This window comes from Euprymna scolopes, chromosome 29, assembly GCF_053919585.1.
Source record: "Euprymna scolopes isolate OS-2025 chromosome 29, ASM5391958v1, whole genome shotgun sequence".
NCBI classification, from domain to species: Eukaryota; Metazoa; Mollusca; class Cephalopoda; order Sepiida; family Sepiolidae; genus Euprymna; species Euprymna scolopes.
This window is the reverse complement of record NC_136510.1, coordinates 110,044,447-110,071,917: the sequence shown is the minus strand read 5'-3', so window position 1 is coordinate 110,071,917 and position 27,471 is coordinate 110,044,447. Positions and strand designations below refer to the sequence as shown.

The window sequence follows — 27,471 nt, the reverse complement described above, 5'->3', positions numbered from 1 at the left end:
ATATATATATATATATATATATATATATATATATATAAAGATTTTTTATAGGTACATAATTTTATATCACTTTGGAAGAACACCAAACGTAGTTTCATAATTAATTGCTGAGGGTTTAGGGTTTTTTTTTATAGTTTAAGCATAAACCATAAAAAAGAAACTTTCGAAAAGACCAAAATACACTTCTAAGTTATATTTCTGTGTAAGCAAAGAGAGTATATCCATAATTTAGACTTTATGAGTATTTGCTGAGATTGTTTCTCTTTTTTTCTCTCCTATTCCCTATACATTTTTTTTTACCCTCGCTATTAATTTATGGTATTTTAACCACGTTTTGAAACGATGTTTTCCCCCTAGCTGTCAACGTTAATCTTGAAAAGGGTTGGCTGAAAGACGTCTTGATTGTTTTTTTTTTCTGACTCACCCCTCATTTATCCTCTTTATCTAATTTATGCTTAGAAGAAATATACTTTAGAAGTGTATTTTGGTCTTTGCGAAAGTTTTTTTTTCATGTTATTTTTGTTTAAACTATAAAAAAAAAATAATCCTAAATCTTCAGCAATTAATTATGACAGTACGTTCGGTGTTCTTCGAAAGTGATATATATATATATATATATATATATATATATATATATATATATATATACTTTAAATTTTGTAGTTGTATATATATGTATATATATATACATATATATACAACTACCAAGTTTAAAGTATATATACATATACATATATATATATATGTATATACAAGTACCAAGTTATTTCTATCATTTCTTTAACTACACTTTTAATAATGTAATGCCTGAAATTAAGTTGAACTTTACAGATCAAGTATTGTGCTTGAATTGTTCTCATCAACGCAAAAGAAAATGTAAATATACAAACGCGCCATTGCTGTTTCCAAAATTAGATAGAAATATGTATTTTATTCGCGTTATAATTATGAAATTCCGCATGTTTTTATTGTTTCGTTTTGTAAACTCGTTTCGTTTTTTTGCGGTCCTTTTTTCCCCCCAATAACCGAACGGGAATGTAAAAACTATTAAGAAAAAAAAGTCGCCAAATCGTGACTTTAAATCTCACTTTCGCCCGAACGGAAAGCAAGAGACGTTGTTCTTTTCAAAACAGGTTAAAGGCTTATCACGATTTGCTGGTGTCTTTCCATTTGTCACACGACTTTTTGTAGAGCACGTGGGCGTAGAATTCTTTCAGCGATTGCCAATGCTAAGCGCTCTTAACTTTTTAACAATTTACGCAAATAGAATCGTCAATTAAAAAAAAAGATGATAAAACATAGTTTCTTTTCGGTTGACGAGGTGGATTATCTATTTTTTTTTTAAATTCTTAGAACGTGCATTTCTGTTTTCCAAAAGAACAACCCCTGGAGATAGTATTGAATTACGCAATGATTGTATTCGCAAAACAGTATTTGCAACGACGTGAACGCGTTTATAAACGTGCTATTGTTCTAATGTGCTGCATGTACACGGCTATTAATCCATAGACCACTATTTTTCTCATCCCCAAATATTTTACAAGTAAGTAAATGTGGGAAACATGAAAAGAGTAATGGAGAAGCAATACTTCCAAAGGAGGGGATATCATTGAAGACCCAACTTTGCATCCCCCAATAGGATGCAATGGGTACCCGCACACCGGATCGGAACAAGACACTACAGGATTGCTATAAACAAACACATATGGAGAAAAATAGACGCAGCAATCAGCCCAAAATACCAGGAAGCTCCCCAGAAAATATACCAACTGATCCTACACTGTCAATCCAATCGACTGGAAAAAGGCTAGGCGACAGCCCCTCAATCATAAGACAATTTCTTAGACTGGCTAAAAATAGCAGTGTAGAGGCCTAGCTCATACGATACTACTATAAATGGATAGTAACATTTAATGCTACTAGTACTAAGCTTCTTTTTCTTTACCACTATAAAGAACTTCTCAACTACCGATAGCCATGATAAATAACAATTTTTAGAATCCACATTTAAAACTCTTTGGCTTAACATTCACATGCAACATGAATAAGAACAAATACACTAAGGACATTTCTAAGTCTGCTACAATAAAGGTTGACTCGCTCAATAACACTATTTTTTTTACATGGAGTTCACCACTTATCAAGGCCCAATGGCCACTCGGGGATAAGGGTTATTGTGTGTACAGTAATCAAAGGGATAGTGTAGCAATAGTATTGGAGAATTGGTAAGGTGTTATTACTTAGAGGGCGGTTCATCAGGAATTTGTTTGTGTTGGACTTGAAGACATCTAGGTTGAAGTCGGGAGGGAAACAGGCAAGCGGTAGAGAGTTCCACAGGCGTGCAATTCTAAGAAAGAAGCTTTGTTCATGGAATCTACGTTTTGATTTAGACACAGATAAGGAGTGGGGGAAATTATTGACGGTGGTTTCAGCTAGTCGGGTGTTTTTTGAAAAAAAGATTGGCGAGGGGGGACCAGAGAATGGAGCTTAGACGAGCACTTGCAATGGAAATAACGATAGAACAACGACAGGCTCGGTATGTCTCTTCTGTGGGAAAGAGGTTGCAGGGAAGACAAAAGTGCATCCCCCACCAAGCCACGAAGTCTATTTTGTACTCTGTCAAGGCAGGATAGGCTGTTTTTAGCAGCTCCTGCCCAGATGTGGCAGCAGTACTCAATCTTTGGACGTACTTGGCTCTTATATGAAAACCATATATCTTTACAAAGCCATAATTCTGGTATGTATTGAGTATTTTTGACATATTTTACACTAATTTACCACGCTTAGATATTGTCCAGAAAAGCTTAAAATCTAATAGGTTCGGCACTATCGGACAAGTTGCGACTGATGTTTCATCGCCCCAATGTTACATAACTAAGCTTATTTTCCAAAAGAAAAAAGAAACCATGGTCGGCAAAAAAGCGCTGCAATGGCCACCATCAAATGCAATCTACCGTTGTGTAAACTTGGACCAAGTGAATTGGAGGAATATGCCAGTGATCGAACAAACATGCGAGCCTTCGCCCACAATGCTACTGTCACCTTTGAGGATGCTCGTCGCCAGGAGTTCATGCTTCCAGAATTATCTGCCACAGAGCCTCAACAGCAGTAATACGAACTACGAATGTTCGGTGTCCGTACTGTGGCAGATCTTCTGCTTCAAGTCTGGGGCTGAACAACCACCTCCGAAAACACAGATAGGTTTCCAAAACGAAGAGTTCTTTGAACACGTGGACTACCAACAGTTCTATAGTTTTGTGTTTCAGACAGAAAGAGACAAAATCTTAAGTTGTAATAGATTTACAGTTATGAACAATTAAGATATCTTTACTTAATCTCTTGCTTAAAGGTCGTGTTGTCTTTGAACTTATTAGTAATACATATCGAACTATGCAATCTGTTTTGCTGCATTCAATTCCGGTGTCAAATTGTATACTCAATAACATATTAATGATGTTGGAAAATGATTATACTCGATGACCCAAGTAATGTGAAAAATAGTAACGTGTTTTATTGCTGGTATAAAATGGACATTGTTGCCATGGCATTACTGAAACAGCTGAAAACTTCTTGTGTTTCTTAAGATTTATAACTGAGTGAATTACTAATAGAAAAGTTTCTTTGAACAACTGTCCTTTCTAAAATTCCAATTAAACTTTATTTAGCGATGTATGCCCTAGTGCAGAAAATATTCCTGCAAATGCTACGTTGCCACTTAAACCTAAATGTACTCCGCATTTTAACGCTAATGAGCTAAATCAGATATCCATATAGAAGTTAAGTTCCCCGTAGGGATGTCAAGGAAAACTTGGTGACCTCATTATTAGCCATTCTTTCTGTTGAATAGCTCTCATGAGGATGTTGAACTAAAGACTTTTGTCATTATCGTCTCTTCTTGCTGCTTTCAGCAATTGTTTGCAACATTCTTATTTTATTTTTCTTCAGTGCGGAAAATAGATCAGAAGGCGCGTGGTGTTTAAAAAGAGCCATCTATATATTAATATCGTAGTACCTTTAACGTACTACGTACATGTGTTACGGTTTCCAGAGTATAAATTATGTGATTGTGAGCTCCTATTTATAAAAAAAGAAAGGATTGAAGGTAATTAGGTACTAAGAAAAAAAAATCTTATATGTATATATAGCTACGCTATTTTAATATTCCGAGTATCAGCTTCTATCTCTGTATTTAATAGATAGAATCTCCCGATCACTGAACATGCAATGTAAAAGACAATAATTAAAGAGATATTGCTTTTGGATCATACCTCAAATTAAATATACTTTCTTGATTTTTAGCCGAGGATAATAGCGTTATATCTGTTCTGTCTAAATATATTATTTTGATATCGTGGGGTTTGCGTTCGCGCCGGGCATCCATACAATGGAAATATGTCAAAGACTCCTATCAGAATATTGGAAAAAAAAAACGTAATAATCAGATATATTCTGGCACTATATAACCAGATAACTTACATAAATGCTTTTACAGTTTCAACAAAATGGCTACAATAATATCCGCGTTGTCTCCATTCACAGTGTACTTCCACAGAATGGCCAGCAACAATATATTACATATAAAAGATTCCGCTGTGGAATTTCTGCAGGTCTTGCTAGTTTCTATAAAAGCAAAACAAAGCGACCAAAGCGTGTTTATGCTTGAGCCGCTTTGTATAGAACAATTCTGTTTAGTTTTAAAATTCTTAGGCACTTGTATGTTTAAATTCCGATTCCCTCTAGACATAGAATATGCCCAATACATCACGGCAGACTTATGTTTCTCTGAACGCACCCAAATAAAAGAAGTTAAGAACAAAACTGATCATAGTCGATTCCCTCCAACAATGTCACCTATAAAACAGAACCAAACAACTCAATACGTTTTGCAGATACATCTATAATAAAATCCCACAACAATTTACCGTTTAGGGTGCAGCAAAAAACCACAAAGCAAAAACCATAATAATACACACTTTAATTCATGCCATAAGAATAGAATAAAGACAGGTATGATTCTGAAAAGTCAAGAAATAAAATTCTAAATTAATTGTAGGCACTTCTGTCGGTTTATTTTTTATTATAATTTTCTACTTTTAACTTTGTACTTAGATTCACCTTTATCCCATCTATTCCACCAATTTTACTTGAAGATGCTTAGTAATGGAATCGAAAGTGCTCGTGACTCTTTTGGATCTTTTATTCCTATCTTCGATTTTCAAAGAAAAAAGATGATACCAAAATCTAAAAAAAAGAAAAAGAATAATAAACCAAAGTATTTCCATTGTACTTAATAAGGTTTGCTTATATATATATATATATATATATATATATATATATATATATATATATATATATATATATGGGGGTTTGTTTGTGTGTGAGTGTTCCTCCATCACTAGACTTCCAGTATCAAGTCAATATTTTGACAATTTCGCTTATAGAAAAATCGAAAAAAGAGAAATCTATAGGCGATCTCAATCAATTGATTAACTAAATCAATATTGTTCTCTAGATCTCTGAGGAAATAAGTTAGCAGATGGGAAATCACGTACACGTTACGTTAGATACGCCCTACACTAGGATGAAAAGATATTTATGTTGGTCCATCACGCCTAGACCGATTTTTTCTCATAATTCTTAATATCTTGGCAAAAATAAAACGATTTATTTTTTTTCTTTACCATGCTAATTTTACAAGTACGTCCACAGAATATGCTCCGACGAACTTACTGCTTCGTATCACTTTAATATAACAGGCGCCACCCAATTGTTGTAGCGAGATAATGTCATCTCTTGACTGTAGAAATCCCTAGATATTGAGAAAATTCCAACTCTGTTTTTTCTGAGTCCTTTCTTAAAACTTCTTGCTTGTGACATTCTTCCCTATTTTAATTTGACTTCTTATGGTGTTTAAACCTTATAGTAATAATAAACCCTTCCTCTTACTAGAAAGACCGGGCAAAAATATGTACCTCGGCGTTAAAATAAGGAAAAAATAAATAAAAATCCAGGTCGGCATATTTTCTTTTGGGGCACACGTGTTATTAGCGCTACTCCTATGTTTCAACACTACTTCAAAAGTCTCATCTACGTGACACGCATTTCCCCTTCCTCCGACCGCAAGCGAGCCACCGCCGGCTTATTCTCGCCCTCGACTTTACACGTCCATTTGCTTCGATGTGCATTTATTCTCTCGATCACATAGTGCATTTTCTCTCCTTTTTTAATTCTTTTTCTCGCGCACACTTCCTAATTCGCATATGCGTCTTTTTGGCCACGGCTGCTGCTGCTGCTGCTGCTGCTAATCTCTTCGCAAGCCAGTCATCATTCGCTGCAGCTGATATTTGATATTTTTACAGTAAGACTAACGTACACCCATATTTTTATTAGCTGTTTTTTGCTTTTTCCCGTTTAATATATTTCGTTTCGACAAGTAATTTAGTTGAACCTTTCTCCTGGACTTTTACAGGACTCCAATATTTCTCCAAGACAGAAATTGAAATGCGATACCCGGAAAAAATATTGTTGCAGAACTCCATACACGAAATTCTTCTATAAATAGATTTCCTAATCGCAATGCTCCTTGGCATATCAATGCCAATATGCTTCGTTATGAGTCAATAAAAATGTTTCAAAAGGTAAAACCAAAGATTATGTGCCTCTGAACTGTACGGGCAATTGTAAATGTATTTACAAAGCTATTTGAAACTCGTTAATCCATAGTGGTGAAACTGGTCACAGATACACATTATCTCGTAAATAAATAAAAATGGCTTGAAAATAAGAATCCTATCGTGAAGTCGATCACTGTAAAAGTAGCAGTCAAAACATTTATATAAAAAGACGTTGGAAGATTCTATGGTTCGGAGGTTGGAACTTCTGAGTATCAACTATATGTTTACAGATTAAATACTTGCTAGGTATAGCCGCAGGGAAGAACTATGATACAGAGAGACAGTCAGTCCTTGGAGAACTATACACACACACACATATATATATGTATATATATATATATAATATGTATTTAGATAGCATGTTTTCCTTTAGAAAGACGCTGTTGAACAGCACGAAGTGTTTCTGCTTAATCGACTTTTTTTTGTAATTTCTCCATTTTTCTTATGGTTGTTCAAATATCTCGATCGAATTTGTCTAAGAAACTTCCATAGTCGTTTTCGTTCACCTGTTTTTTTTAAATTATTTTTTTGCATTTTGTATTTTTTTTTATTTGCAAGTACATTCTAACTTATTTTCTCCAAAAGAAAAAAAAATGGAAGAAAACGAGTATGGGACTTTCTTACACACATTTGAACGAGATATCAGAATAACCAAACGAAAAGTGGAAAAATTACAAAAAAAAAAAAAAAATAAAATAAAAAGACGATTAAGCAGAAACACACCATGCAGGTCATTAACGTCAGTCTAATATATATATATATATATATATATATATATATATATATATATATATATATATATATATATATATACACGGCACAATCACGTTGAAAAATTGGTTCTCGCTAGATCACCAAAGTTAAGCAATTGTGAGCCTGACCAGTACCAGATGGATGACCATCTGAGAAGGTTAGGCCCGGTTGTACCGCACCAAGTCGTAGAAATTTCAAGGTTGGTATAAAATCACTGGGAGAGATGCACCCCTAGTTTTCGTGATGGTAAGCATCTAGAAAGAAAACTCTGAGGTAAAAACCTACAGCCTATTGAATACTCTGTTCTATGTCTACCTGAAGTCTATTCTATACTCTGGTCTGTGGCAGTAATCTGCACCGACAAAGTAAACAAAATATAAGTACACACACAAACACACACACACATATATATAAATATCTATATATATATATATATATATATATATATATATATATATATATATATATATATACTTCTGGGAGACAATCATCCCTCCTCACCAGACAGGCTGGTGGGGGAACCGGTTTTGTCGCTGGTAACCCGACCATGCGACAGGAAGTACTAGGTTACATGGTACCAGTAGCATATGACATGGCCTGGCACATGACCTTTACAAGGGCGTACGAACCCTCCTTTTTGGGGGCTCAATGGCCAACTAGCATCATGCATATATATGTGCGTGTGTGTGGGCATGCGTGGGTGTGTGTGTGTGCCTATAAGCACCGGTCGATGGGTGGTGTGATTGTTTATAACTAAATGTTTATAATAGGAAGTTTCCCTGGATCTGTGGATGTATATGTTGTTGGGTGAGTGTTTGTAAATATATTATATAGTATATATATTGTGATAAGGGCGTTTTTATACGATCTAGGCCGGGAGCAGACCTTTTTACGGTCATGAACAACAACAAAATAGACGAGGAGATTTCTACAAGAATGGCTAATGCCTCCAAATCCTATGGAAAACTCAAACAGAAGATCTGGCAAAATAAAGACCTTACTTTCAGAACTAAATGCTTGGTGTACCGCGCCATCGTCCTCTCGTCACTCTTATACGGTGCAGAAACTTGGTCAGTGTACAAACTGGTAGTCTACAAGCTCAACACCTATATGATGAGACACCTCCGGCAGATTTTAAATTTCAAGTAGTATGACTTTGTCAGCAACAGGGAGGTCCTATCACAAGCCAACCTACCAAGCATGTATGACCTGCTCATCCGGAAAAACCTGAGATGGGCCGGGCACGTAAACAGAATGGAGAACTCCCGACTAACAAAACAGATACTGTTTTCACAACTGGAGGATGGGGTACGAGGCAAAGGCAGACCTAAGCGCAGGTTTCGTGACACGGTCAAACGAAATCTAAAGGACAGGTCGATCCCTACTGGAAGCTGTCAGACCCTCAGTCGCGACCGTGACAAGTGGAGAATGATGGTTCACAGGAAGTCGTCTTCGGACACGAAGGCTAGCACATAATATATATATATATATATATATATATATATATATATATACTAATATTATAATATTACAATGATAATATACTATTAATAGTGATATAATAAAATATAATAACTATACACACACACACACACACACACATATATATATATATGCCGACTGTCATCACGACGGTTCTAGGTTCGATCCTCGGCTTGGGAGAGGTGTTAGTCTAGCGGCACTGATGAGTTGTGAAACAACGAAACAGGTCTGTATGTCGATGACTAAAATATATTTTATAAAGCTCCCCTCTTCGGTGGAGCACTCTCGTAAATTATCTTAGTCGCTACTTAATTTAGCTGAAATAATGCGAAGCTCGCGCTTTGTTTACAAACAAACGTTTGAGCCCTCTACGAGTGGCGAACGGATGTTTATTTAAATAGACGTCCGGACAGTTTAATTTCGGCCACCGATTCCGTAGTCAGGGGGTAGGACTGCCGACTGTCATCACGACGGTTCTAGGTTCGATCCTCGGCTTGGGAGAGGTGTTAGTCTAGCGGCACTGATGAGTTGTGAAACAACGAAACAGGTCTGTATGTCGATGACTAAAATATATTTTATATATATATATATATATAGATAGATAGATAGATAAGTATATTGAAAATATTTATCGCTTTAATATAGCACAAGAAAACTAATTAAATTCACTTTGTTGTAATAATGTGCATATTTAAATACAACAGTCAAAAACATTATTATCCTTTTGCTAGTTAGCATTTCTCAATTTAAACAAACAATATTAAACGCTTTTCTTTCATCAATTTTCCATGAACCGTTTTACTTCCTCATCAAGTAAACTTCAAGTGATGGAAAATGAATAAAAATCAGGAGAGGAGGATTGCGAAATATTAGTGAAGTCAGCAACGCAATTCTGTGAATATCCATATCAAGATATAAATCAAGAGCCCATCCAGTCTTTTAATGCTTCTTTGCAATGGTAATCTGTTTTTTTCTATCCATCATCATCTTTCCATCCTCTTTGACACTTCGCGACAATGCTGTGTTATAGTTGCCGAGGTGTTACTACTTGTATATGTGTATAACTAAAAAAATAGTTTTGGTGGATGCAGTAGTTGTGTATGTAGTTTGTATTTTACACGACGTTCGTTTATTATAGTGGTTTGTTTCAGCGTTTAAGGACTTTCTTTAATTTTCTCTCTATTTTCATAATTGCGGTTTCTTGAATAACCGTAAATTTTTATTCCATTCCATTCCATCCTAGTCTTATTTCCAGTTTTTTGTCGAAACTATACATAACGCTCGTAAAATATAATGTATTATATTGAATTATATTATTATTATTATTAATATTATTATTATTATTATTATTATTGTTGTTGTTGTTGTTGTTGTTGTTCACTGATAAGAACCGGTGGTGTTCACTAAAATTTGAGTTACAATAAGTCTCCCCAGATAACAAGTATCCTCACCTTTTACGATAAACATTTTCCATGAATTTGCATTATAGCAACAGCTGCTTGAAATTAATTTCTACCTGGCAGTGGCCATCAGTCTTCACTCGGTTTTAGATGGCAATATGCCTCTCAAAATATAATTACAGTAGTCTCCGTACTTATCCAGTGGATGTTTGGTTAGTGTTTTCTCTCCTCGATTTTTACATCTTGATCCTTTAAACTATTTTGTGTGTTACAATTTGATACCAACATCATTTTTTATACATTTTATTTTCAGAGAATTGTCGCAGTTTGCTTAACATTATTTTTTTAGTTTTCAGTTGTTGCATATTGCTCATGATTTAGTTCTGTTGTGATATTCAAATGGCTGGTTTGAGCCTCTAGTTTATGTGGGTTGGTTTCCGATTTTTTGGAGGTTTGCTTAGAATTTCAACCATGTTATTATTGCTATTAGTTATCTTCACTCTGCATTCCTTATTCCAAATTTTCCCACTCTTTTTTAAAAAGTATTGTGCGACTGTTTCTAGTGATCCTAATTTTATTGGTGTTTGCTTGACTTTCTACATTATATATCCATTTGTACTCTCTGGTTAGTACTTGTTCTTCTTCGTCGTCTTCTTTTTCTTCTTCTTCTTCTTTATCTTATTATTATTATTATTATTATTATTATTATTATTATTATTATTATCTAAATATTAATTTCCTTGTCTGTACGTTCAGTGTCACAAAACCATCATCATTGAAGATATTAATTAATGTGAAACGAATTATCTCTCTTTATAGTCGCTCCTTACGAGTTAAAAATCATTAAAACCATATTCTATCCAAGAATTAAAAACAAAACAAAAATACAATAAACATGGCTGTTTTCAATTTTAATTTTAAAAAATCATGTTGAGAGGAGACTGTATCTTTTATTATAGTTTTTTTGGAAATTAAAAAAATCTGCAAAAGGATTGACATCTGTTCCTTTCTTATTTATATATATAAATTATTCAGAAAAAAAAAACACAAGCAAAATAAATGCATTTTAGCGTGAAAGGGTTAAAAAAAAAGAATCTGCTAAAAAATTGTTTTAAATTCGTCGTTATTTGTTTTATTTTATTTTTTATTTTATTAATGCGTTTTAAAAATTTCCAACTACCGTGGAATTTCCACGGGTTCTGCTTATTATTATTATTATTATTATTATTATTATTATTATTATTATTATTATTATTATTATTATTAAAACCCTTGATCTTGGAAGCTCCTGGTTTGAAGCCGGGATTGAGAGAAATCCTCTGGAAATGGATCCCATCCCTTTCCAGAGAGGAGACGTTGATAAACGAAATCAGAATTAATAATAATAATAATAATAATAATAATAATAATAATAATAATAATAATATCCCCATCATGCATCCCCTCCATTGATGCACCACCGTTCTCCACAATAGAAAAGTGATACCAAAGAGCCGAGAAGGGTCAAGGAGGATGGAAAGACCGAGGAGGGAGCACTGGCCAGACCTCCACTGGACAAGTGCGAAGAGAACTGTGATCTTGGGGAGGCTTAGTGCCACTCACATACCAGTATAAACCAATGGCCACTGCCAGCGAGAAATCAATGGTAAGCGGCTGTTGCGATGATGCCAATTTATATGCAAACGCTATCGAAGGAGGAGGAGCAGAGAGCTGGATGTCTGGGGAGACTTGCTGTCACTCAGCTTCCAGAGAACACCACAGGTCTCCAATCAGATCGTTTGTTGACTTGTGTGAAAGCCCCAGGTGAGCCGCCAATAATAATAATAATAATAATGATGATGATGATGATGATGATGATGCTGATGCTGATGCTGCTGCTGCTGATGATGATATACTACTACTACTAATACTACTACTACTACTACTACTACTAATACACATGCGTTTTTAGGTTCGTGGGTCCGTTACAATGAAAATTATTAACTTATTCTCCGAGGTTATTATATTTCACATTGATTATAAAAATATAAACAGAGCCTAATTGAAAAAAAAATAAAACTTTTGTGTAAGAATTAAGGCACGCCATATGCAGCCTACGCCTGTGAGACACAGGCAAGAACAGTTTTGTTTTGTAAATTATCATAGTGTTTCCCGTGTGCTATGATTTTTACTTTTGTAATTGTATAACCCTGGCAAAGAGATTACTAATAAAACGCCGCGTGATTCATAATACTACAATGTCAGCAATTATGAACTGTTTATATCATTTGGATTGTTATGAACTGCTTTTTTTTTCATTTCGAATGTTATTCTCACAATAATTCGGGCGATGTTACTTTGAACTTCCATTTGCTACGTCTTGACGATCGCAAGAATGTTTGAATAAACATTAAAAACCGATGTGAAATTTCGGATTAATTATTTATTTACATCCAGGAAAGCGGATTTTTATTATTTTCTATAAAAAAAATGATAAAGCATAAGTAATTCACGATTTGGTGTAAGTCCTGTGTTAGCAATTTAATTATAAACATTCCGAAATCTGTCGCTTACATCAGATTATTACATAGCATTTTATCCGTTGCGTCACAGATCTCCGTGAACAATGTACAAATGTACAATGGTTAGGTGTAAGATATGTACTATACCAGCTGACAAGAAAAGTTTGAATCATTTAAAATAATACATATTAATAAATTTTACCTGCGGTATACGCATATTTTTCAAAAGCTTTCCCGAAAATTAGATCTGGGACACTTGTTTTGAATAATCGATGATAATTGAGACAGGTATTATAAATAAATATATATTTTTTTTTTTTTTTTTTTTTTACAAATTATGTGTCGCCTAATTTGATTTATTTTATTTCAATGTTTTTAAAATACATTTTTGATTCATTTAAACAAAGAATAACAAATCTATTGTTTGATGCGTCATCTAAAATGTTGACTTATTTCTTCTTTTTCTCTTATCTTTCCAGGCGCATATTTTTGTCTTAGCATGGTCATGATCACACTATCTACAGTGTTTGCCTGCGTAGTGGCTAACATGTTTTTCCGCGGCGTTCGGGTTCATAGAGCTCCATATTGGTTGAGAGCAGTAAGTATACATCACTTTATTTTGGTTGCTGCTTAATGACATTCTTTCACAGTTCTTAGTAAGTTCTAAATTTCTAGCCAGCAAAAATAATATTATTTATGTGTGGGGGGATGCGTGTGTATGTGTGTGTGTGTAGGTGTGGGTGTGTAAGTGTGTCTTCATAAATGTAAGTATTTAAAGAGGGTTAAAGATGTAACGATGGCTTCTTTAAATGTGGATCTATAAAGATGTGTAAAGTTCAACAACCCGTTGTGCTTAAATATAATATTCGCCATTATAGATAAGATAATCCAATGTTTTGGAATACGTAGATGTTGTTAAATATTTGTGAATGGCCTGTCAATAATGGTATTATATATACATATATATAGTAATTTATAAAATATATATGGCGATTAAGCTACACTGAATATTCGGCATTTTATCCACTCTAGGACTCCTCAGGCTTATGTGCGAATTCTGCGGTTGTTTATCGTTTTTATAGTTAAAAAAAAAACGATAAACAGAATTCGCGCATAAGCCTGAGGAGTCCTAGAGTGGATGAAACGCCGAATATTCTGTGTAGCTTAATCGCCATATATATTTTATAAATTACTATATACATATATATATATATATATATATATATATATATATATATATATATATATATATATGTATATATATATTCGTACATTTATAAGCTACAATCAACATCCAAATGAATGCGTTGACGGTTTTCAAAAGGCGAACAATTAAACGATACATCTGCCGTACTTTAAATTGCTAGTTTTACTTATGGTGTCTTTTACATATAAAAAAAAAAACACACATTACATTTTTCTGATGAGAAAACTTTGGTTAATCGCCTTATATTTTTTATAAATTACTAACTAGCTCTACCGACGTATTGAGTACTTTTGAAGTAAATACTTAAAGTTTACGCATAAATCTATACTTTCGTATATTAATTTTATATGAGTAAATTAAGTAGTTATACATATATATATATATATACATGTGTATATATTATTATCTTTATCTTTATCATTATTTTATTCTTATTCTTATTCTTATTCTTCTTATTATTATTGCTATTATTTAATGTAACTACACAATATATTTTGTATATATTATCACTATTTATTTCGACAGCGTTAGATAATTAAGAAGGGCTATGGAGTAAAAATATTTGGTTAGGTACACATACTATTTAACGCTTTATCCCCTGAGACTATACAAATATATCAGGAGTAGCAGCAGCTCCTTCAATCTTGAACAGACTATGGATACCCACGAAGGGTTGCTGGCGCTTCAAATTCTTGTGGCAGGAGGTGCACAATAACCAACCACACCTCTCCTGAGACAACAGTGGCAAGTGAAGTACAGGTCGACTGGAAAAAAATGCCGAGATTAGCGAAGAGAAGATACAGCACCTAGAATTCCCAAATGGTCACCCGTCTGATACTAACCAGGCTCGACGTTGCTTACCTTATGTGATCTGACGAGCACCGATGTGTCAACGCGATTATGCCGTATATAATGCCGTATACTACTATATATATATATATATATATATATATATATATATATATATATATATATATATATATATATATATATATATATATATATATATATATATATATATATATATATAGTGTGTGTGTGTCTTACTATTATCAAATGCTGTCGAAGTAAATACTGAAAACAAATGCAAAGTATATTTATATATAAATATATATTAAATATGTGCATATATGCATATATATATATATATGTATATGTATATGTATATATGCACATGTCTAAATGTGTGTGTATGCGTGATTATGTGCAGGCGTATATCTACATAGTGTATGCATATTGTTTTATATATTTATTATTTCTCTCTCTGTCTCTCTCTCTTCTTTCTCTCTTTACCTCTCCTCTTTCTCTCTCTCTCTATCTCTCGCTCTCCATATATATATATATGTATGTATATATATATATATATATATATATATATATATGAGCAAACAGTTAATGAAATATGTTAAAAAACACTTTGAAATGAATTAAAAACATACTTAATTTGAAAAGGAAACACTAGATAATGGATAGTCCTTAATCCGCGGAGTTTCGAAGAAATACTTTCCTTCTCATCAGAGAATAGGAATTAGCAAAATGCGGGATCGGATTTTGCATGCAAAAGTATTTGATGAAACAATAAGCCAATCAAAGATCTTACTTGATTACAAAAAAGTGAAGCAGAGGGGATAATGTGAAGAAAAAGGTGATTACACGTGAATGGATAGTCTGGTGGAAGTTAAATAATCCAGTGACGGTGAAATCCAAATATATAACTTCAAGAAAGTTTATTGAATTTCCATTTGCACAAGTAAAATCCAAGGAAATCCCGTAATTGGAATAAGATGGTTCATAATAATCCAAAGGCAGAAATCCATAGAATAATTCACAAAAATGCGTACAAGGAAAAAAGGAAAAAATTCCAAACTGTATTTTTTATTTTATATATATATATATATATATATATATATATATATATATATATATATATATATATATATATATATATAAAGCTTTAAATAAAATACGCGGGAGTTTCTTTAGAGCTCTTTCGGCTATCATCTCGTCAGGAGGAAAATCGATAGCGTAACGTTTTTTTTTCTCCCCTCGTTGTGCCAATATTTTAATCGATTTTTAAACGGCAATAAATTTAATTTTAGTTTGCCCCCGTACTTTGGCACACGGAATAGTTCCCTTTTAGAACTCTTTAAACTTTCAAGATTTATTTTGTTACGCTATCGATTTTCCTCCTGACAAGATGATAGCCGAAAGAGCTCTTGAGAAACTTCCGCGTATTTTATTTGAAGCTTTATACAGATTTTGTACCACCATATATATATATATATATATATATATATATATATATATATATATATATATATATATATAGAGAGAGAGAGAGAGAGAGAGAGAGAGAGAGATAGATATATAGATAGATAGATAGATAGATATAGATATACTTCAGAGTAATTTTATTTAACAATCAGTTGGTATGGAAACCCGTGATTATAAGATTTACAAAATATTACTGGCAGTAATATTCTATAAGTATTTTCCCATCTGAATAAGAATTGCTCGATATGCAAGATAGAGTAAAATTAAATTGTAATTCAATGACTTTCAAAAAGCTCTCAATGAAATGAAGTGTTTGAGTTTCATATCAAAGATTTTTATTATTCTAAGCAAGACAAAGAATATTTTAGAAAATTAATCTCCTTAACCTATAGTGTTTCGATGTCTACCATCTCATCAGAGGACAGAAAATATTAGCAAATATTTATAAAGGTATGTACCCTATTTGCTAAAGTCAGCCAGACATGGAAAGTCAGAGTCAAAATCATTAATTAATCAAAATTGTTTGTTGGTATGGAAACCTGTGATTATATTTTCACATCTCTGATGTGATCGTAGATATCGAAACTCTGTAGGTTAAAGAGATTAATTTTTAAAAGTATTCTTTGTCTTGCTTAGAATAATAAAAATCTTTTATATGAAACTCAAACACCTCATTTCAATAAGAGTTTTTGAAATTCATTGAATCACAATGTAATATATATATATATATATATATATATATATATATATATATATATACATATATATATATATATCTATCATAATTTATTTTAAAACAATATCTTATGTATGGCAAGCACTTACCATGCATTCATGCACGGAGATGAACCATTTAAAGGCAGCTAAAATATATTAAAATAATCAGCGATTCACGAAATGAAAACGGATTCAAGATTAGATTTCCAAATAAATTCTATCTTCATATATAAATAGAGTACAATTTTTGTGAGAGTGCAATGTCAGTTAATAAGGATTTGAATCGTAACTAAGTCTTGTTTATGGTATAATTTTTTAATAACAGATCCTCTTGCTTTCCTCGTTTCATTTAGTAAGCCACTGATGATTTAATTGGAGTTTTGGCTTTTCAAATGCCAATTCACTTAAATAAACCAATTGTACAGTACTAAAATATGACTCTTTACTTAAATGATCTCTATTTTGGCTCTTACAAGTTAAAAACCTGTGATGAAACCAAACGGTAATCTATAGATGTTCACCTGCACACTAGTTTTCACACAGGTATATGGAAAATAAGAACCTCATATTAATAATATGTTTGTACGTATTCAATGGAAGTTAGAATTATATTCGACAGATTTCGATATGGACATCTACGTTTCGTCATTTTTTTTCATAGAACACTGGTTTATTTAACCCCTACGTATCATTGGAGTTCTACCACAGAAACTGTTTGATGTAATTATAGAATACCTCGTTTATCTATTTACTTTCGTGGCGTTTTTTCTTGTTCCTGGGGCAAATTTTATGTCGTCTCGGCGACGCAAGCTCACATTGACCGACTTACACAAACAATTAGATTAGCGTCGTACGTGGACAGAAATAGATCACATCTATTTATTTCGTACTCGTTTGTTGAGGAAAAAGATGGAGGCGATAGACAAAAGAGTTTTCCGAGGAATTCTCTTTATCTGGAGATTAGAGACACAATAGCCACAATAGCAACACCTTAACCAATATGAGAAAAACATAAATAAAAATCAACTATACAGTTTTGGTTTGTTTCCTTTAATACGTTGCTGCGTTTCAAAGAACAAGTTATCAAAATAATCCGTGTTCGTATTCTCTCTCTCTCTCTCTCTCTCTCTCTCTGAATATGTATATATAATATATATATATATATATACAAATATATATATATATATCAGAAGTGGTAAATAGTAAAACTTGAAGAAGGTGCTCAATACTATTGCAGAGCAAATATATAATATTTTAATTTATTACCGTTTTATCTGTGTAGTTACACAGAAGTCTGTCCAAGTCTGACGAAGTTAGTCGATCGTTAATGCGATTCGGTAGCGGAAACATGTGTAACTACATCGATAAAATGGTAATAATTTATATATATATATATATATATATATATATATATATGTATATATACATATACATATATATATATATACAGATAACGCGGAAATATATATACATATATATATATATATATATATATATATATATATATATATATAAAATGAAAATTACAATTGAATTTACCAAAATGATCCAAGATGGTCAAATTAAAGTAAATTATAAATATTAAAGAATTAATATTTATAAACTATTATTACGGGATTTCTTTGGATTTTACTTGTACAAATGGAAATTCTTTTAACTTTCTTGAAGATTTACATTTGGATTTTACCCTCACTGGATTTTTTTATCTTCCACCAGACTATCCATTAATGTGTAATTACCTTTTTCTTTACCATATTCCCTCTGCTTAACTTATTTTGTTTTCAAGTAAGATCTGTGACTTATTTGTTGTTTCATCAAATACTTCTGCATGCAAATCCGATCCTGCATTTTGCTAATTCCTACCCTCTTATGAGAAGGAGAGTATTTCTTCGAAACTCCGCGGATTAAGGACTATCCATTTATCTAGTGTTTCCTTTTCAGATTAAATATGTTTTTAACTCATTTCAAAGTGTTTTTTAACATATTTCATGAACTGTTTGCTCATATATATATATATATATATATATATATATATATATATATATATATATATATATATGTTTATTTATTTATTCCAGGTAGAAAGATGTCCAAAAATTAACAATAATTAAATTTCAACAAGGGTTGTTTACAGTGCTCAATCAAAGAGAGTAAATTACATTTTTTTACCATTCTTTATGTAAATGCAGTCATATCTTGCCACGATGTGCAGATCATTTCAATACTGTTTGATTTCATCAAACAAGAAGAATTAAAATACAAAAAGTAAAAAGATTCAAGACGATTTTTAAAAAATGGGGGGGGGGATAAATATACCATGACTGGCGTGAAGCAAACTTAAAGTTCTGTTTAATTTTTGTATTTTAATTCTTTTTGCCTGATGAAAACAAGCATGATTGAATCGGCCTTCACATCGTAGCAAGATATGACTGTAGTTACATAAAGAATTGTATATATATATATATATATATATATATATATATATATATATATAAATATATATATATATATATATATTTATTTATTTAAATAAGGGTGTAGTCACTATATATATATATATATATATATATATATATATATATATATATATATATATATATATATGAATGTCTATATTCCAAAGTTCATGATTGACAATCTTACAATTTCTTCCTTTAATTCAGTGGAGATTTACAATTCTTGACACCATCTGTTTCGTAGACCAAAATCAATCACTTAATTATTATATCAATCAGTGAATCTATGTTTGCCTTAACTCATCAGGAGAAATAGCAACTATAAATCTTTCAAAAATCGATAAAGTGCGTTTTGACATAATTAAATACCTCATGATATGTTTGCATTACGCCATTTTTTATTAAAACTATAACAAAAGAAAAACAAAAATATCATTAATCCAATGTACTATTGTATATAAGGAACTTTCTTTGTGTGTCTGGGTTCGTGCCTTATGGACTCGAAAACGGCTGGTTCAATTTTTATGAAATTTAATTCGAAAGAACATTATGTGCTATTAGATAGACGTTACATTGGAATGTCTTCAATAAGCATCGATAATCGATAATCAAATATTCCGATGAAAGAAGGAACAGGCGATTTGGACTAAAGTTAATATCTTACACATCCTAAGATCAAGCGTTCATTCGAGATGTTTTATTAGCCTACAAGTCGAAAACTCGACCTATAAAGCCAACAGTAAGTTATTTGATATGACGGAGGCGCGTATAAAATGGGTATTTCTATTTAAACACAACTGAGCCATGATACTTGATTTTTTTCATTTTAAACTTAAATTCAAGTCATTATCACCGCACAAGCAGAAAGGCCAGGCATATGAATTCAACATTAAATTCTTTGATATGATAGGGTCGATTTCATTGATTTCGAAATCAATAAAAATATAAAAAGTGGAAACATTCGGTGATCTTCAGTCACTCCCAGCAACGTCAGATCAACATGTTAGTATATTTATAAAACTTACTATATATAAATATATAAAATACTATTCGTGTGAAATTTCATAAAATTGGACCGAGACGTTTTCGAGTCCAAAGGGAACGAACTCACACACATACACACACACACAGACAAAGTTTCTTTTTATAATATATATATATATATATATATGTATATATATATACATATATATATATATATATAATAGTACAGAAGTTCAGAAACACAGTGGTACCGTCGGTTTCAAGCCCAACATAAAGGGGACCAGTTAATGGTAAAACGTTTTTATGAACTTCTGTACTATTACATAAATAAATACTAAGCTCTTATATCGAAAAAGTTTTTATTTGTAATCGAGCACTTTGTTGGTTGGTTGGTTGTTTTGTTTTACGGCATATCAACCCTTTTCAGGTTATTTAATGCCGAATCTGGTGAATTTGAAGAACGATTTTTTAACATAGTATATTTGTTTTTTAAGTCGTATTCTATTTAACCCATAGTTGGAACCTAACAGGTGCTACCACTCCGGGTCAGAGTGGACCTGGGAGCAATGGAACTTAAAGGGTGGCTCCACACTCCCTAAGGCCTGCAAGCTGGGGCCCTCATCATCGGATATAGTTTAAGGTCATATCCAGGACCGCACTTTGTTGGAATTCTTTCCCCAAAAAACAGTAAACAAATATATATATATATATATATATATATATATATATATATATATATAAAAGAAAGTTTTCCTGTGTGTGAGTCCGTTCTCTATAGATATCGAAATAGCTAGGCCTGTTTTTTTCTGAGCTTACACACATTTGTACTTCATGCATTTGACAATGATTTTAGATAGGTTTTGTATCCGAAAGTATTCAAAAAATATTTATAATCCGTAATTTAAAATATCTGATGAAAACAGAAACAGGTGATTTTGACCAAAGTTAACACTTTATATAGTCTAACATCACTAGTGCATTTGAGAAAGGTTATTATCGCACAAGCCGAATGTCTCGGCATATAAAATCAACAGCAGGCTTATTAGTATGACAAGGGCGCGTTAAAAATGAATGTCTCTGTTTAGAGCACAATTAAACTATGATACTTGATGTTTGTATTTTAATCCTTAATTCATGCCGTTATATATAAAATTAATTTATAAAATCAACAATAAGTCCTCTACAGACCTATGACAAATAAATTTGTATTGCGGACTAAGTCACCTCAGGCAGGAATGTAAATCTACCTCCAGGTGCGACGCGATGGTTCCCAATTAGAACAGGCAATCAATCGATTTGATTGGAAAATGATCGATTTAACCGATTTCGATGACAATAAAAATTTGTGAGCGTGAAATGAAATCATTGATCATCGTTCCATCCCGGGCAACGGCAAGTATTTCTGCTAGGACACACACACAATACATATATATATATATATATATATATATATATATATATATATATATATATATATATATATATATGGGAAATAAAGGAAAACTGTAAATTAAAATTTACACTTAAGTTTATACTCTAAATACTGTAAAAATAATTTACAATTTCTAAATTGTTGTGGAGTATTCTGACGAATAATAAATTAAAGTGTAAATTTCAGTTTAATGTTTTAAATTACTTTATTTTACCCCATAATAAGATTTACTTTCTATTGGGCCTGCATTGATCTTTTTTTATTTGGTTGGGATTAATTTATTAATATATAAATAATAATGCTTATATTAAATTGAAGTTCGGATTATATAGAGTAAGCACTTCTTTTATGCTGTAGTGATTGTTTGATATATATATATATATGTGTGTGTGTGTGTGTATGTGTGTGTGTGTGTGTGTGTGTGTGTGTGGTGCTTTTTTTTTTTAGAAAACATTTATGATTTCTCATGTTCTGGAGAAGTTCCAAAATTGCATCAAACGAATAGATTGATTGATCATCGTCAGGTCATCGAACTATTGCCACGCCAAAGGCGCTGCATACATGACCCTCGGGGTCTCTCTAATAATAAATATTCTTAAAAGTGTTTAGCTATAGAACCGTATACGCGCACATACACACAGCGAGAAAGTGGAATATAAGGATGATAAAACCATTTTTGTTGGCCAATGATGTCTCGATGAATTCTGTTCACTTTTATTAGTAATGACTTTTCCTTTTTTCAGCACAACAAAAACTGACACACTGAAAAGAATCTAGATAAATAATACAGTGGATGCATGTATGTGTGTCTGTCTGTCGACATTATAAACTACATTGTAATGTCTAGAATTTTCTGTTGATTTTTATAAACTTAAGTTTAAATAATGGAATGATTTAATATTTAACAATATTAAGATTTAAAGTTTTCATTATCACCCGTGAGTGCAGAATGAACGAGGCATACAAAAATGACTAAGTTCAGCATTAGCCTCAAATGTCCCCAGGCACGTCAAATCCTGGTGACAATGAACAAACGATATAGCTTTAGGCCTTAACATATGTAAATATTAGTTCTACACCATGCAAAAAAGAAATGAGTAGGTCCATCATTTGCCCCTCCACATTTAGTCCCGAAAGTCCAAAATTTTAATTTGAGTTCAGTACCATGAAAAACTGGTAAATAGACATAGACTAAAATTTTGGGACAAAGATAGTAAAATAGTCCTTAAAAAAAGGAATGTTTGTATTAGCCCTAAAAGAGCAACTGGGCATACCCAGAGTTATCGCGAAATACAGACAAACAAAATTATATAGACATCAGTTAGTTATAACTTTTCAGAAAGTTTTATAAAAATCCAAGGCATCAATTTTTTTTAATAAGCACAACAGTGTCTATTTTAGCCATTTTAACACGAATGGCAGTCACAGGCGTAAACCGGAGTTTTCCCGGAAAATCCTTTCTGTTACCTTTTTACTTATACTATGTTTAATGTTTGTGCCAACTTTCAATAAAATTCCAAGGCGTAATTATTAAGAAAAGTGCGGACAGACGAACGGACGAAAGAACGATCGGACAAGGGTGAATTTACAGGCCCACCTTCCTTTTGTCGGGGGACAAAAAATGAAAAGTAAAGTATTATGCTTCAATTTGCTCAAAGCAGAAACATTTATTTCGAAACGCCTCTCTCATATACACACATTCTTGTTGATTTTATGAAATTATTTATACATGATTACTGGAATAAAAGCCAAACGTACAAAGGTAAAATATCATGGTAGAATTGTGCTCTAAAAAGAAATATTTATTTGAACGTGCCTCTGTCTTATAAAAGAACGAGTGTAAATATGTAAACGTTTAACTCTTAAACCACTAGTCACATAACTGAAATAAACAGAAATTAGTAATCTATCTATCCACTGTTATACTGTGTGTGTTTGTTTCCTATTTACTCCAAAGCGACTAGGCTGATTTTTCTGAAATTTCAGACGATGACACTTTGTCAGGCTGAAGAAAATGTTATATATATATATATATATATATATATATATATATATATATATATATATATATATATATATTTATATTTATATAAAATGGGTTAAGAAATTCCAACAAAAGAAAGATGTATATTTAAATAAGGGGGTAGTCACCAAGAATGTGTACTTTTTAACATTATTTTATTATTCCGTGTCTTGGTTTTTCATGGAGAATTATGTTTGGCTCATTGTAATAATATGTTTAAATCATTGAAATCGTTTTTACGCGTTTCAGACGTTCTGTGAAGCGTCCTCGTCAGGTAAAAATGGCATTTTCGTAGTTCATTCGAAGTGTTTCCAAGGGGTGGAAGCGTGTAAGTGTCTACTATTCATTGAAATGTTCAATTTTTATTACTCTTTTATTGGGCTTGTCGAGGCCGCTGACCTCGGCTGTGCTCACTCCAGTGTTGTGTTTCTCTCTCTCACTCTCTCTTTCTGCTTGTGTGTGTGTTTTTCTCCTTTAGGATAGGGTGTGTGTGTGTGTGTGTGTGTGTGTTTTCTTTTATCGGTTTGAGAATATGTGTACTGTTTTATAGTATTAAGAGGTTATTTGATTCCCTAGGAAGGTGACTGTGATCCAAGGTTGTTACTAATGTGTATGTGTGAGGAGGGGGGAGAACCAGCTCTTCTGAAATAAGGGTAGGGGTGCTTTTATTCTATTTTGATATTTATTTTTTGGATTCTTAGACTTTAGTATTGTGATTTTTCGTTTCAGTCTTTTCGGGTATTCTTTATATTATGTTTGTTTAGATAGAGGGGTGTATTTAAAAATATGTATAGGGGATTTTTTTATGTTTCTATTTATTTGTCTCCCCATGTGGGTATGGCCAGACCCAGGATCGGTTCCTAGTGTGGGGAAGATCTTGTTCCCCAGAGGTGAGGGGCAAATTGGAGGGGTATAGGTATGGGAGGGAGATGATTGAAGGGATGATAGTTGTATCAGTCATGAGGGGGTTCTCCTCCACTGTGGAGGGAGCGAGGTGTTGGAACAGATATTATACTATGGTTCTAGGTGTTTCCTAGTGTTGTTGGTTTCGAGGTTAAGTAGTGTTGGTATTGTTCAGTGTGTTGTATTAGAGATAGGGGTGTTATGTCCGTGTGTGGTTGTATGCGCGCGTGTGTGTGTGTGTTTTAATGTGTCCGTTCTGATTTATGTGTGGGTGTGTATATGTATATGGATATGGATGTGTATGCGAGTGTGCCTTGCATTTCATGTTTTTGTGTGTTGATATTAGGCTCTGTTCAGTTCAGGAGTGAATATTGTGATGAAGTTTGTTTCCTGTGTAAGTAAATAAAAAAATTGTCTGTTTGGAAGATTGGCATTATTTTGAAGCTGATTCCACTGCATGTGTGTACGTGTTTTGAAACATAGAGGTGTCTGTTATCTGCAATTTTGATGCTGCTCTTATGTAAGGCCACTCTATAGCTGAAATTTTTGGTGGCGCCTATGTAGGATTTGTTGCATGCTGTGCATCTTAGTGCATATACTACATTTCTGGAGGTGCAATTTAGATCCTTTTTTTTATTTTGAATGTTTGTGCTGGGTTTTTGAATGTGTATGTGTTACCTTCTATTATTATGTCACATACTCTACATCGCGGTTTGTTGCATTTTGTAACCAATTTGTAGTGTGTGGAACGAGTTTTAAGGAAGTTAGGATGTGTTTTAAGTTTTGGGGTTGGCGTTTGCTTTTTATTATTTTTGTTGTTTTAAGTATGTTGTTTAGTTTGTCGTTCTGACTGAGGAGGATAAGGTTTTTGTTATCTGTGTGAATAGTTCTGGGTTGTTTGTGTTGTGTGTAGAGGCGTATGCTAAAATTTGTTATTTGTTGTGTTCTTTTGGGATTCTTAGTTGGTCTATTGGAATTTTTTCAGCCAGTTCAATACCTTTCTGTATTAGTGGTAGTGGATATCCTCTTTTCCGCAGTGTTATTTGTAGTTCATTCAGTCCAGTTGAACGGAGGTGTCTTTCTGTTACTATGGTGCAGACTCTACGTGCTAGGGAGTAGGGTATTGATTTTAGTTTTTAGGATGGTGGCTTTTGAAGTGGAGGTATTGTTGAGTGTCTGTGGGTTTGTGGTAGATGTCCAGGATTATGTTGTTGTTTTTTATTGTTACTAGGATGTCTAGGAAAGGTAGTTCTGTGGGGTTTTGTTCTAGTATGAAGTTTGTTTTTGGGTGTAGATTTTGTTGCAAAATGTGGAGTTCTTTGATATCCCCCCATGTGGTTCTCCAGAGGATAAAGCAGTCGTCTAGGTATCTTTTCCAAGATTTTATGAAGAGTGTTTTTATATTGTGCACGTACTTTTGGTCTATCCTTTCATAAAGGGTCTCTTCTAGGAAGGCGAGTGTAAGGGTGACATATATCGGTGCCATTTTAGTACCCATTGCTGTGCCTAGTATTTGGATGAAGTTGTCTTTGTTCGATTGGAAGGAGTTGTCATTGAGGATTATGTCGATGCTATCAATCACGAATTGTTTATGTAATCTGGGATGTAAATTTTGTGAATGTTTGTCAATCCAATATGCGATAGCTTCTTGTCCTAGGTTGTGTGGGATATTGCTATATAGGCTGCTAACATCGAATGTGGCTAGTATTATTCCCTCCTCTACTGTTTGTGGTAGGGAGCTAAGGAAGTGTGTGTCATCTCTTACAAAACTTCTGACTAGATTGGTGAAGGGCTGTAATAGTATATCTATTAGGTTGCTAAGTCTGCTTGTTGGGCATGATGGTCCTGCTACTATGGGTCTGAATGTGAGGTCGTTGGGGTTAGGGGTGCTTATGTACTCCGACTTTTGTATGTTGATGGCATGACTTACCTGGTTAGATTTGTGTATTTTGGGTAGCCCATAGAAGATGTTTGTTTTTGTTGTGAAGTTTGTAAGGAAGTCCTTTTCTTTTTTAGTTAATGTACTATTGTATGTTGTGCAGAGTTTTGTTATTTTAGATATGGTTGTGTCGTCTATGTTAGAGCTAATTGGTTTGTAATAATTTACGTTCATAGTGATTCTAAAATTTTTGTTTTATAGAAGTTCTTATTCATTATAACCACTGCACTACCTTTGTCTGCTTCCTTTGTAACTAAGTTGTTATTGTGTCGGATTTTTTTAAGTGCTTGATTTTATTTTCGTGTTAGATTATTGGTGGGGTTTTCTTTTTGTTGGAGGTTGAGGTTCCAGAGCCTTTCAAAGAAGGTATTTAGTTCTTTTGTGTTGTATGTTTGTTGGGGAAGTATGTTGATTTGTTTTTCACTAGAGAGTCGTCTGTTGTGTTATCACTGTCATTAAGTATATCTATGAGTCTAAATTCGCGTTCAAATTCTTTAAGGTCTTTCTTTAACTCTGCTATGTTACTTTTGGGAGTTGGGCAGAATTTAATGAATAGTAGACACTTACACGTTTCCACCACTTGGAAACACTTCAAATTAACTACGAAAATGCCATTTTTACATCTCCAACACATTTAAAAATAATTTCTGACGAGGATACTTCACAGAACGGCTGAAACTCGTAAAAACGATGTCAGTGATTTAAAATATTATTAAAATAATCCAA

At 32.9% G+C, this 27,471-nt stretch overlaps 1 protein-coding gene and 1 long non-coding RNA gene across 5 annotated transcripts in view; both read left to right on the top strand.

Annotated features, from left to right (window-relative positions):
* The window catches only part of LOC145252815 (neuronal acetylcholine receptor subunit alpha-10-like), a 979,766-nt gene that overhangs the window by 946,243 nt on the left and 6,052 nt on the right, over nt 1–27,471 (top strand). For all 4 annotated transcript variants that reach the window (XM_080112788.1, XM_080112784.1, XM_080112787.1 and 1 more), the window contains one exon: nt 13,290–13,408. In XM_080112788.1, the coding sequence (XP_079968914.1) occupies nt 13,290–13,408 (119 nt within the window). The remainder of the gene's footprint in view (nt 1–13,289; nt 13,409–27,471) is intronic.
* On the top strand, nt 2,183–5,267 carry LOC145252413 (uncharacterized). The gene is made up of 2 exons (XR_013863593.1): nt 2,183–2,230; nt 2,326–5,267. It is a non-coding gene; the product is annotated as an uncharacterized LOC145252413 (long non-coding RNA).